Source organism: Trichosurus vulpecula, chromosome 3 (assembly GCF_011100635.1).
Source record: "Trichosurus vulpecula isolate mTriVul1 chromosome 3, mTriVul1.pri, whole genome shotgun sequence".
NCBI classification, from domain to species: Eukaryota; Metazoa; Chordata; class Mammalia; order Diprotodontia; family Phalangeridae; genus Trichosurus; species Trichosurus vulpecula.
In genome coordinates this window covers 227,844,590-227,859,257 of record NC_050575.1, presented here as the reverse complement: position 1 = coordinate 227,859,257, position 14,668 = coordinate 227,844,590, and the positions used below count along the sequence as shown (strand labels likewise).

General features: G+C 36.7%; 1 protein-coding gene across 1 annotated transcript in view; it reads right to left on the bottom strand.

The window, feature by feature from the left end:
* CDH13 (cadherin 13) overlaps window positions 1-14,668 on the bottom strand; it is a 1,345,123-nt gene that overhangs the window by 166,089 nt on the left and 1,164,366 nt on the right. Inside the window, exon 8 of the mRNA XM_036749176.1 lies at window positions 455-595. Within this exon, the coding sequence (XP_036605071.1) occupies window positions 455-595 (141 nt within the window). The remainder of the gene's footprint in view (window positions 1-454; window positions 596-14,668) is intronic.

Here is a 14,668-nt window from a genome sequence, read left to right as displayed (position 1 = left end):
TTCCATCCCTTCATTTTAAAGAATATGAAACTGAGGACTAAAGTGATTAGCCCAGAGTTAAATAGGCAGTAAACCTCAGAGGTAGGATTCAAAATCAGATCTTCTAATTACAAGGGTAATGTTCTTTCTATTGCGCCATGCTTATAATTTTGGTCTAAGCTAAATATCATATAATAGTGACAAATGACTCCAATGAGATGAAGAAAATGTCACTTTTACATTCAACTATTTTCAAGTTAATACCAAATTCAGGAAATATTTACCTTCCTACAGAATTTCATGCAATTCTATAAGCACTCTCCAACTACATGGCAACTTCTTATAACATATGTGCCCAGGTAGTTAGACAAGATGTCCTTAAATTTCCATTCCGCTCTGAGATTTTATAAATGAATGTTAATCACTGGGTACCATCACAACTGCTCCAATGGCAACAAGAATCTTAGGTGCTTACCTCCTTCTTGGTGAATTTGGGGGAGTGGTCATTTTTGTCATCAATGAGGATAGTAGCCGTTGCTGTGCCGGTTAACCCAACGTCCAAACCAGCCATGTCCTGAGCTTCAATGATCAGTTCATACTTAGGGTTTTCCAGAGTCTAAAGAAAAAGGACAAAGGTACTTGCATTAGCTGTGAATGGTTTTTCAGAATGGCTGAGACAGAGATTGGCTTATGGAGTATTGTGCAAAGCCAATTATTCAACCAACGAGTACTCATTAGGCACATATATGGGTCAGGTATAAAGCTAGGTAATAGGGATGCAAATATAGAAAGGAAATAGTCACTGCCCTCAAGGAAGTTATATCTATTGGAGGAAACAACATGATACCTATGAATAAATACTATATATGTGTATATGTAATATGTATATATATATGCGCATGTATGTACAGGTATGTGTGTGTGCATATATATATATATGTAAAATATGTATGTGTATTAGGTATTATAATCCACTAGGGTATCGTAATCCTTAGGTATCATAATCCACTAATGAGGGTTCTCTTATCTATTGCATGGTCATACATTTAAGCATTTTATTTTGATTCATGCCTTTCAGAATTAAATATGTTCAAATATACATACTCCATGCTTAATAATTGCAAATTACTGTATTAGTTATTATTGGATATAAAGAGAAATAATTCACATCCCTTATAATAACTAGAATTTATAAAGAGCTTTAAAGTTTGCAAAACACTTTATAAATTTCTTATTGATCCTTACATCCCTGAGTAGTAGGTATAACTATTATCCTCATTTTACAGTTGAGGAAATTAAGGCAGACAGTAGTTAAGTGACTTGTCCAAGGTCACACAGCTAGTTAAGTATCTGAGTTCACATTTGAACTCAGGTCTTCTTGCCTCCAGACCAGGTTCTACTGTATCACCTAATTGCCCCTCATCTTCAATAAGTTTATATTTTAGTAGGCAGATACAATATATCCCCAAATAATGATAAAGTAAAGCAGAGTATAAAAGTGCATATGAGAGGAGCAACGTTACAAGAAATCATCAAAGGCCTAATGTTAGACATAGTATTTGAGCTAGATGCATCCAAGGATGGGCATCATTTCAGCTAACAGGGGAAGGACATTTCAGACACAGCAGACTAAGTGAATGACATACCCAGGGAAAAGGAGGTAATGAAGTAGTGGTGGGATTCCCTTCATTGCAGGCTATTAGACAAAGGCTGCAGACCCCTTGTTGAGCACATTATAGTCAGGATTCTTTTTTTTTCTAAGTATGATTTGTACCAGATGGTCAGTGAGATCTCTTATTAGTTTAAAATTCTGTGGTTCTGTGTTTGGATCTAGTATAGGGCAGTACAGGAGGGGGGATAGTGGGGTACTATAAAGGAAGACTAGAAACAGAAAGAGGAGGGTGTTAAATTGCAGGTTAAGTAACTCAGACTTCATCCTGTAGACAGAGCACACTGGAAGATTTTTGAATGAGTGGAATAAACAATGCTTTAGAAAAGTCATCAGAATGCAGGACTGAATTTGAAAACAATGAGAGCACCAGAGATATAACTAGGGAAGAATGTGTAAGGTTTTACTCCAAGGCACTGAAATTCAGATCACCAAGGCAGTGCTTATATTCTGTAAGCAATGTAGAAACAACTGAACTTAGCACCTACTTCATAAAAATAATTAGTTAAAATAGCTATAACTTGGCTCATTTTCTGGCTTTTCTTTCCTGTGGCTAGCTTACCTTCTCCTGCCCCCCATACCACCTCCGTGGACTCTTCCCCAGGCAATCTCAGTTCTATTCCCAACCTCAGTAACTTCTTTATAAACAGCTTCTAAGTACCTAAAGTTCTGCAATCTATGTCCCCTCCCTATAGGATGCTGTCCTGGGGCCTCTCTCCCTAATGCAAAGGAAACAAAAACAGCAACCAAAAGGTTCTCACAGAAATTTGCCTGTATAAAGTTGATTTGAGCCCAGATTTTACGCTGCTTTTGCAGTGTACATTTCCTGAATCATGCCCTAGGTGACAAAATTGCTAATTATGGCTCTGGAGAGCAGTACCTAGAGAAAAGCACTATAAAGTAACAGATCCTGTGCCATACAAGTATCCATATGAGGTTTACAGCTCCCTGAGTGAATGTTCCAAAAATGATCCACCTACCTCAAGCCCAAACCTTACTTCCTAGCTTTCTCACGCTCAGCAGATAACCTCTCCTCTAACTTCTGATGCTAATCATCTCAAGTAAATTTCCTCAACTTCTTTCTCTTCTACCTCATCATTCCACTACCTCCTCATTTACCTTCTCTGTTCCCCTGGTCTCAGAGCAAGTAGTGTGCCTACTTTGTGCCAAATCTAGACCCTCCCCCTACATCCCATGGGGTGTTCTACAGCCTCTTCTTAGATCTTGCTCCAAACATCATCCCCTATTCTCCTGAATCATCTTATTAAAATTATAATCTGCTTCTGCCATATTTTATTAAATTACTGTACTTAAGGTTCTTATCATACAAATAACAGAACACAATGTCTTCAAATTGATACCATCAGTACCATCTCTCAAATAGCCACAATTATTCTGCTATAATCTTCTGTGTCATGCAAAGGGTGAGTTCTCTGGTGCTAGCAAAAGCTGCTCTCATTTCTTATTACTCCTCACATCTCAGATAGCATTTTTAATATAGCTCCAAATCATTTGTTATTCAGATTATTTTTGCTTTCAATTTTTTCCCTTATCAGATACTTAATTTTGCTAAAAGTACTTTCTCCCAGAATTGTTTTTATTCTTTTGGTAGAAACTGTACCTTAGTGAATTTTAAATGATAAATAATAAAAAGCAAACTAGCTAATTCTCTGTCTCTCCTGGAGTAAACACAGCTGTTTTGGGCTTCCTCAAGAAAGTGGCAAAGGAACTGAACAGGAAAAGTGATAGAACTTGACTGCGGTACGGTGATATCATCATAATCAGGGGAATGAGGTATTTTGGATAACAATTTTAATTTTCTGGTTAGCTAAAGTTAAATATTTAAGCTCCTACTCATTTTGTTTCAAAACTTTTTATAGGAATCACTGACTTTAAAAATGGAACGAACAGTTTCTTAAATTATTAAACCCTGCAACCCTAGAAATATGTGGAGCAGAGGCCATAGGAACACTTGCAAACAATGGTGTTTGCAGAAAGGATACATCCATAGATTTGTGGCTGGATGGAGCAAACTCTTAGGTAATTCCAGCTCTGAGGCTGAGTCTGTGGTTATATGACACATATCTTTGTAAGAGGAAAATAGTATATGGCACATAGTTTACCTTTCCTCCATGAAACAAAACCAGTTTTTTAATAAATACCTGTGTTGTGTTAGAGGTGGAGTCATTTGGGGATATAGGATATAAAATGTCCATGAACAGTGCTTGATACAAAGTTACTGCTTAATAAGTTGTTGAATGGATTCTTGACTGATTCTTTAATAAAAGTTAATTTGTTTCTTTTCCAATATCTTATTAAAGTGAACGATCTAAAGGTGTTTGATTTCCTAGTTAGTATCGCATATCTATTTTGAAGCTAAATGAAATTATGAATTAAAAGCCAACACATATTTCTTCAATTGTGTTCAAGCCCTCAATGAAGTTTTATTCTTCATTGTCTTTTGACAACATTCAAAATATTATTTTATTTCAACATCAAATAGTTATAGAATTCTGAGGGGGGTAGGGAGAGCAGATTTGTAATTTCATTGGTATCATGAATTTCTGACAAGAAAATTCCCTTTACAAATGCAGATTAGCACCTAGTCTGCAACTTATTGCCTTATAGGGTTGCATGAGTGCACTTAGAGTTTAAGTGAATTGTCACAGTCTTTAAGTCTGAAATGGCACTTGAATCCAGGTTTTCCTATCTCTGGCCCTTTATCATAGAATCACAGTTTGAAAGTTTAAAGAGACCACAGCAGCCATCTAATCCAAATCATGGATGAAAGGAATCCCTACTATAACATATCCAGCAAGTGATTATCTGGCCACTGTTTGAAGACTTCCAATGACGGAAAATTCATCATCAATAAAAGTAAGCCATTCCACTTATAGACAGGCCTAATTTTTAGGATCTTCCCCTTACATTAAGCCTACTTTGGCCACCACTAATGATAGAATAAATCATCATCATCATCATCATCAATTTAAAATATATATACATATATATATATATATACATAAATATGCATATATGTATAACATTCTAAATGTTATAAACTTTCCCAATAATTTCTTTTGAGTAACGGAGTCTCATTTTAAAGATGGGGAAACAAAGGCTCAGAAAATTTAACCATCTAGTCCAATTTATAAACTTTATCATGAGTAAAATGAAGGTCACAATGATCATGCTGTTGTACAGCAAACAGTAGAACAAAACTGGTATGTTTCCTTTGCACCATACTGCCTCTTCTCCAGCCTCAAGTAAGTTTCAATTCACACTCTATCTCACTTGCACTGTTTGTAGAAGGAAACATTTGTACCTGGTGAACTTTTAGGTTACTGTCACCACATGTATGAGTAGGTTGCCCCATCTCTGGTGAGTTGCTTATTTCCATTGCCTTAAGAGATTGGTTTCTGAGGACTTTGAACTCTATGGTAATGATCAATAAAGGTTTCATCGTACTCTGGATTTATAGCACATCTGTTCTTGTTTGGTTCCTGCTCAATGTGTTTCTTTGATCTTCAAATTAAACCTAAAACTTCCATTTATAAACTCCAAGAGGGAAGCCTTTGACATCATCATGTAAGGTTGGAAGATTTGACTCGTATAATACAGAATTGTTAGGGAGAGAGTTTTTTTTTAAGGTAACAGATTTAGAGTTAGAAGAGATCTTGGAGACTATCTATCCAACACCCTCATTTTACAGATGAGAAAACCTAAGGAGGTAAAGTCAGTTTCCTGAGATGACCGAAATAATATTTGAACCAGGAACTGGTAGGATGGGGGCAATGTGAGAGACAGTCAGTTGAGGTGGCCTGGGTAGAAGAGAAGAAAAACATGGAAGAAGAAGTCAATCTTGTTACTCAGGTGTAAAGTTGACAAGAGAAGCAGAAACAGCAGAAATGTTGCACCCAGTGGGGAGTAGAAGGAAGACACCACAAAGTAAAAATAGAATATGTTCCCTGAAATGTTAATGAGATTAGTTGCTTTGACATCTGTTCCCTATGAGTGTCCTTCATTACCAATGTAAGCTCATTGGTGGCAGCCTGTAAACTATAGCTTTAGGATTCTGCATACACAAGGGGGAAACTAGATGATTTAGTGGATGGAGCTTGGAATCAGAAAGACCTGAGTTCCTAACTAACTGTGTAACCCTAGGCAAGTCACTTAACCTCTGTTTGCCTTAATCCACTAGAGGAGGAAATGGCAAACCACACCAGTATCTTTGCCAAGAAATCCACATGGCCAGTATGGTCCATGAGGTCACCAAGAATCAGACACAATTAAACGGCTAAACGACAACAATATAACTGCCCCAAAGACCTTGAAAATTGTAGGAATAGCTTTCTCCTAGATCCCCAAACTTTAAATTGCTAAATTGGAAGCTCAGAGAGTATGCTATACATCTTTAATACCTCATGTCTGTCACAGTTATTATATATTCACCAAATGTCAAAGTCGTTGGTAGAACTTTGTTCCACTATCATTCATTTTGATTTGTCTCTAGAAGAAGCCATTTAGTCACCTTAATATGTCTATCGCTTTATGTGTTTAACTTTACCTGTTTCAGCCTTGAAGAAGTGATCTACTTAACCTTAAGTACTGTGTCTACAATTAGACCAAGATGCAACGAAGTGAGTCATGAAGCCATGGTTTAATCATATCAAGGCACATGTTCTCATATGAGATCTAGACTTTCCTAATTAATTTTCCATTTAGTGTTTTTTAAGTTAAAAATAAATAATAGAACTCTTTTAATCTTCTATCAGCCATAGAGCAAAATATCCTTCCTTCCATCAGGCAAACTTCTTCACAGCTAATAAAATTGACCTTGAAAGTCAAACTTAAACTAAAATTTAACGTGTTCAGAAGAGAACTTATTATCCTCTTGTTCCAGACCCCTACCCCTGCGTTGTCTTTCCCCTTTCCAACTTTGCTATTTCTGTATAGGATACCACTATGCTCCCAGTCACTCAGGGTCACAAACTAGATAAAATTCTCAACTTTTCTCTCATGCTCATTCCATATAATGAATCTAATGCCAAATTTGCCATTTTCCTCCTCATAAATCTTTCTCCTACATGTCCCATTCCCTCCACTCACACATACACCATCTTGGTGCAGACTATCATAACCTTACACCTGAAATATTGAAATAGCTTTCTGATAGTTCTGTCTACAGTCCAGTACGTCCTCAACTCAGATTTGTTCAACTCAGATTATTCAGTCATGTCCAACTCCTTATGACCCCATGGATCATAGCATGCCAGACTTTTTTATCTTCCACTATATTTCAAAGTCTGTCCAAGTTCTTATTCATTGTTTCCATGATACTATCTATCCATCTCATTCTCTGCTGTCCCCTTTTACTTTTGCCTTCAATCTTTAGTCTTTCCCAACATCAGAGTCTTTTCAAATGAGTTCCATCTTCTCATTATGTGGCCAACGTATTTAATCTTCAGCGTGAACATTTGACCTTTCAGTGAATAGCCTGAATCAATTTCTTGAACTATGGACTGATTTGACCTCATTGCTGTCCAAGGGACTCTCAAAAGTCTTCTCTAGCGCCGCAGTTTGAAAGCATTGATTCTGCAGTACTCAGCTTTCCTTATAGTTCAACTCTCATAGCCATACATTGCTATAGGAAACACCAAAGTTTTCATTATACGGGCCACTCAAATGCTATTGTGCAAAGCTTACCATGTCTCTCCTATACAATAGATTCCACTGACTTTCTGTTTCCTCCAGGATCAAGAATAAATTCCTATCCTCTTTAGCTTTTCAAGGCCTTTATAATCTGGTCCCTTCCAACCTTTCCAAAACTCCACTTTACTATTCAGCAACCCTGGTCTTCTTCCTGTTCCTTACATATGAAACTCCATCTCTTGATTCCATGCCTTTTCTCTAGTTGTTCCACTGCTAATGTCTTTCTTTTGGCATTATTTCCTATTTATACCATGCACATTGTGTGTGCATGTGCATGTATTTGTGTATATATAACACACACATAATTTATATATAATATATATGCATATATAAATATACACATAAATTTATCCATTTATATAGTCCACATGCATACATATAGAAAGATATAAATAGATCTCTATCATCTATCTCTATTTTATATTTACCTATTTGTATATTGTCTCCCCAATTAGAAAATGAGATCCTTGAGAAGAGGAACTGCTTTTATTTAACTTTCTTTGCAACCTCAGTATAATATAGTGCTTGACACATAACAAGTTCTTAATAAATTCATGTTTATTATTGATTGATTCTGTCAGAAGGAACTCCTTCATGATTCATAAAGTGTAACAAGAAAGAACAGGGCAGGGACAGATACTTGCACTAACCCTGAGAAATTGCTAGCATCACTAGTGCTGGTGATACTATCTCTGTGGCCTTGAGCAAGCTATTTATTCTTCCCATTTTCAGATATTATCTATATGTGGCTGCAGAACTGATCATTTTTCAGTCAAATGGATTTTTATGTCTTTTTGCTATCTTAATGACTGATTTGGGTCTGGCAGGAAAATCAGATTGGCCACACACTTCCTCTTCAGTTTTAGGATTATCTGAATTACCTAATCAACTATTGTCTAATCCTGAGACATTTAGAAATATAGTCTTTCTCTATTTGTCAAGCAGAAAGAATGGCTGATGTGTTGAATCATTTGTACCATAAAACAACTGAACAAAAACTAATAGTATAGACAAGTCCCAAACAAATACCCAATAATTTGATGCAAGAAGCTATACTGTTGGGGGAACTTTTCCAAGTATTATCAAATCAACAAGTATCTGAGTGCCTACCAAATGCAAGGAACTATCAAAATTACCTTTTGTAATTTTGTTGTTTTCTAAGAAAAAAATAAGAAATTTGTATGATAACTGTGTTGCCAATTTAAAAGGAATACCAAGTTGCACATAGTAGATTCGCAGTTCATGTTCAATCATCTTTGTTTATTATACTATGTTATGGAAGGGCTTGTTTTATTCCATAAATTTAAAATAAATTTTTAAAAAAACTACCTAAAACTTCTTGGAGTAAAACATAGCAGACCTGGCCTCTGCCAAAGTTGTGAAGACTAACTGGTAGTGGAGAAGCCGTGAATACTAAATGGCGTTCCCCATCTTATATGTCTGGCTTCCATAAGTAACAGCAAACAACTGTCATTTCACCCCTCCCTGACTAACGTCAGCAATGCTGTGTGCCATCAGGAGATCAGGCTCTATAGAAATCCTAATCTAAGACTTTGAGTTTGCTTTACTATGATGCATGTTCTTCGAAAGCAGGTCTGTGGTTTTCTATTCTGTTCTCTTTTTTTAATTGTCAGTCCCTGGCACTCTCACGTACTCAGTAAATACTTAATAAATATTTGATTAATTGAATTGAGGTACTATGAGTTCACAAAGGCAATCAGAAGAGATTAGTAATCAATTAATCAATTGATAAATATTTATTAAGCACCTACTACTGTTTGGATATGGTGTTAGATGCTGGGGATACACAAACCAAGAAAGGAGCAATTCCAACTTGAAAGGAGTTTGCATTTAATGAGATTATAGGGGGACAGGCCCAAAGTGAGAAAGTTTTCCTCAAATTGAGAAAGTTGTTTCCTATCTGTAAGTGAAAGCAGATGGGCCTGGAAATGTGAGCCATCTACATAAGGGATGAACATGAAGTTCCTTATCCATGCACTCCCCTAAACATTTTATCAATGAAGTTACAAACCTTTGTTGACACACAGTCTACTCAATACTGGAATGGAAAAACAAACAAACAGAAATTAATTCATTCCAGGATATTTTATCCATTCTTGTTGATGGTAATAGGATTTTCATTTGAATGACTTGCAAATCCTCTGAGTTATAAGAGTGGTCACTGTTTTTAACTGTTATATTTTATGTCTGCTAACTTCAATAACTCTAATATAGGAAATATTGCATAATATTTTATATTTTAAATGCAATTTAAGAATATATTTAAAAATTTTACCCTTTCTTGCTATATTTATTGACTAGAAGAGCTCACAACAACTGGAATGATTATATTAAAGACAGGGTTTATTGTTTTTTTTGTTTAAGATTGTTTGGTTTAGTCTTCTCATTGACAAATACATCTTGGGTAATAATCATTGGTCAGGAATTTAGGTGTATTGTCTTAAGATCGACACAATTAAGAGCCACAACAGTCAAGGGATTTTTCCATAGGATAGCCTGCTCAAGACATTTGGATCACGGGCCATAGCTGTGATTCCAATGACAAGACAGCTTGCTAAGGACTTCAGCCAAGGCCATATTAAGATTATGATGGTGCAAAATACAAGGATCAGATGCATGCTTTGCAAGCAGGATTGGGACAGAGAAGGTTCTTTGTAAGGGGACTTTCAACAGATTATACAGGGCCAGAGTGGGTTCTAATTAGATAAGCATGAGGCAGCAGAAGTTTCTAGATGAAGACTGGGAAGAAGAGAAAGAAGAGTTAGCAGTTACAGGCTTCTACCTGTGGTCAATCTTATGCTAACTATTGTTCACCAGTAATGAAGGAAGATTTTGCTTCTCCCTCTATAAAGCAGATAACTGAATTAGCATCCTTGCCCAAGCATGAATGCTTTTCCTGTTGCTAAAAAGGGCAATGAATTTGAGATAACACTCATCTCTGACAACAGAATTCCATATCCCTCTTTCTCTCTCAGTAATCTACAAAGTGACCTGACATCATTCTTGAATTTTCTCAGCAATCTGTAAGGGAACAGCATTATAACACACACATGAAGGAACACTCAATCAGTAAACATTTATTAAGCATTTAATATTTTGTAACAATGTTACTTGCAGCTGCTGTGGAGGTGTAAGGCCAATAACACCAGCAAACAGGAGGGCTGCTAGCACAGTTTCTTTGACCTGCTTTTTTAAGGAAAGAAACTTTAAGGGATGTACAATCTCACTTCAATTAAACATACATATATCATTCACTTAGTTCAGGGGGGAAAGTCAGCACCCTGAACTTCAGAGAAAACACAAACAGAAATTACAAGCAGAGATTATATAAGCAGAGCAAATAACACAAATCATCAGACAGGGCTTCTGTTTGTCCATAGCAATACATACATAGTTACCAGAGAGAGAACCACCAACATCTGGGTTTTCAAAGCCAGGAGGCTCCTTAATGGCTACCTAGAGTCTTGTCTGGCCAAATCACAGGAACACTCTTCCAATGAGTAAGCCCCAAAGCAAAATGCTAACCTCAGAGTACTCCAGGGTCAGTCAACAGAAGACATCAAAACCATGTGACTCAAACTCATGTGACTTAGGCTTTCTTGTGACTTAATCAGGTCATCAAAGGCTCTTGATTAAATTAAAGACTCTTGATTCAAACAAAGGCAACACTCAATCAAAGGCACTTGATTGCCTTAGTGCTGAGAAGCACTCCAAAAGAAAAAAAGCAGCAAAAAAATCCCCCTTTGCTTACCATTATATATTTTTAAGGCATTATACTAGACACTGAGGATACAAAGACTTTTTTTTAAAGTCTTTACCCTCAGTGGGCTTGCTTTCTATTGGTAGAAACAATACGTATGCATGTAAGTACATACAAAATAATGTTATAAGAGAAATCCTAGCTACTGGAGGAAGGAGGATTAGGAAAAGCCTCGTGTAGGAAATGACTAAATGGAACTTTCAGTAAAGGTAGGGATTCTAAGCGATAGTGGAAAGGGAGTGGATTCCAGGTGTGGGGGACAGCCTGCACAAAGATATAGAGATAAAAGATGTCTGTAACACCTTTGTGTTCTTCTCTTCCAAGTCTTACACTCAGTTTTTATCTTTCTTCTATCTCATAGTGCTATATAATGGGAAAGTTCTGGGTTACATAAACAAAGAACTCATAACCCTAGTTACCTGGGACCTGAGTTAGATATGTGTGAAAATGTTGCTTTGAGATAATGGCTGGGTTTGCTGAGTTTTGTACTGTGTATTATTTGGTGTTTTTATCATAGTCATCACCACTAACATTTACATAGAACCTACTATGTGCCAGGTATTATGCTAAGAGCTTTAAAAATATCATCTTCTTTGTTCCTCACCACAATCCTGTGAGGTAGGTGTCATTATTATCCCTATTCTACATATGAGGAAACTGAGACAACCAGGGGTTAAATGTCTCACCCAGGGTCACATAGCTAGTGAATGTCTTCCTGACTCCAGTCCCACTGTTCTATCCAGTATGTCACCTATCAGGCCCCTTGATACCACAATTGTTGTTACTTTAAGTGAACTGTTTTGACTGTACTATAACATAAGCTCTAAGTAAGTTGTCATGTCAGGATCTAGATAGGAGAGTTTTCTAGTTGGGTGAAGGCTAAGATGAAGTAGAGAATATTGAATCCAATGCCCAAAAGACTTTTTAAGACTTACAGGAAGTTCTGAGGAAATTGTCTATACACACACACTTTGTTGGACATCCATAAGTCATTTCTATGTATATTAGATAGGTCTGCAGATTGGACTGTGCATTGCGAAAATTCAATGTATTAAAAAGTGGTACTGTCAATTTATACTTATACAGCCATTTCCATTTGCCAGTCTCCCTGTACGAAGTGGGACGCAGTATAAAACACATTTCTTGGCTTCTGTATTCGAAGGATACAGTGAAGCATCAAAAATATCTCATTGTAACTTGACACCTTAGGCTGGCTGGTGTTCTTCTGATGCTCCTATATATCTATGAGAATAATAGACATATAATAGTAGGCATGTAGAAGGTCTTAAGTACTATAAGTTAAGCCCATCTATTTGAATAATTCCAACTATTAATTCTATGAAAAGATCTCTTCAAAAATTATATCTCTAGGTTTCTTACCTCTGTTAAGTTCATATCCTGAACCATTTTTACCCAGGATCAATATCTTTCAGGGGCAACTATTTGCTACAGTGGGTATAATACAGGGCTTAGAATTAGGAAGATCTGAACTCAAATAAGGCCTAAGACAAATACTATCTGTACGACCCTGGGCAAGTCACTTAACCTCTGTTTGCTTCCATTTTGTCATCTGTGAAATGAGGATAATAATAGAACCTACCTCCCAGGATTGTTTTGAGGATCAAATGAGACAAGTATTGTAAAGTGCTTACATAGTGCCTGGCACACAGTAAGTGTTATATTAATGTTAGCTGTTATTACCCTCTCTCCTCCCATCTATTTGACTTTTGCCAAATCCTTCCCTTTATATGTCTTTCACATCACCCCTCTCTTTTCTGTTCTCATTTTACCCATCCTAAGAAGCCTAAATCACCTTTCACTTGGACTATATTATGAGCCTTCTAATCAGTCTCTGTGCCTCTAATACTTTCTCCTCTGAGCCACTAATAAAATTCCTGTTTTTCTTTCATGATTTTTCTTGGTCTGTTAATAGCATGCATTTAGAGATCCCTTCCAGAGGGGAGATGGCATCAACTCTGGTGAGCCAATTGTTAAATTTTCTGTGTGACTTTTTCTTGGAAATTGGAAAAATGTTACAAATCAGGGCATTATTTAATATTCTTTTGATTTTCTAGACTTAAGGAAGTGATGGAGAAAAATAGTATTAATGCAAATTAAACTTTAAAATATGCCATGAGTGTGTGTATATGTACATATTGTGTGTGTGTGTGCTGATAAATGTTTAATAACTGACTCCTGATAGATGGATAGATCCCAATCCTAGGATCTCTTCCTAATTTGAACGGCTATAGCTCTAGCTGTCTGTATCATTCAGTCTCTGCTACCTTTAATTAATTGTATTAATCATTTTGTTTACATGTCTTGTCTATCTCCCTAACCAGACTTCGGGCTCCTCAAGAGCAGGAGCTATGCCTACTATTTCTGTTTCTCCCCAGTGCCAAGAAAAGTACTCTAACAGAATAAACACTCAATAAATGTTTGTTGCTACTGATGATGTATGGCTGTTTCTCAGAACTAAATTGTGCCTTAAGAACTCAAAGGGTCGAGGCCATTTCCAGATGTGTCCAATTTATTCTGGTTGAGTAGTTTACACAGAGTCAGAATTAGACTCAAGTAGATAATGTTTCATTTTGACTGGGAAATCTATCTTTCTCCAAATTGGAAAATTAAAACTGGGGGCTTTGGTTTAATATGATGACATCCGACCCCTAAGGCATTCTAGTCAAAAGTCATGTGTTAAATTTCGTGTGAATTCTCCAGTTGTTTGCCAGAACCAGTTTTGCTATTCTTCCTGAGTGCCCACTCACTAACAGATGATGTATATACCTAAGGGGAAAATTGTATCTGCAAAGAATTGGGTGTATTTTTGCAAGCCCCAACAAGGTTCACTGACTGCACTGATTTGAAAAGCAAACATTCCATCTTGAAAATAGAATCAAAAAGAGTCATTAAATATTTGTCACCCAATCAATCACCACACATTTGATGTTTATTATAGCTAAAGTTATTTCCACACAAGTGTACATTTAACGGAACATTTATTATTAATAACAAATATAATGGTTGTGTAACAGAAAACCAGCTATAAAGTTTCTCACGAACAGAACTTTGCAGTTAACCCATAAACTTACCCATGTCTCTAAGGTATTTTCCCTACCTTCCCTGCCATCCTTAGAGACTTATGGTTCAGTCACTGGTCATAGCTTTGCCCATAGCTTAACAAAGCCCTCTAAGCCCATATGTTTTGTCCACTTCTGAGATGTCACTAACCCTCACCAGACATAAAGGGAGCATAGCAATGAAGCATCTAACCCTATCACCTAGCAGCATCCAGGCAGTCAAAATTCCTCAAAATTGGCAAGAGAAAGGCAAGGTCAAATAAGGTTGGGGTGGGGCAAGGAGGGGAGGCAGACGTGGATTAGATGAAACCCAGGTAAACAGAATCAGAAAGGGGGAGTTCTGAATTAAAAGCCAGGAGCGGCCACAAAATCAGTTGTTGATGGTCCCCAAAGTGGATTGGCCATGTCAGGCTTCATAAGGTGTCTATCTCTACACAGCAAATCAAC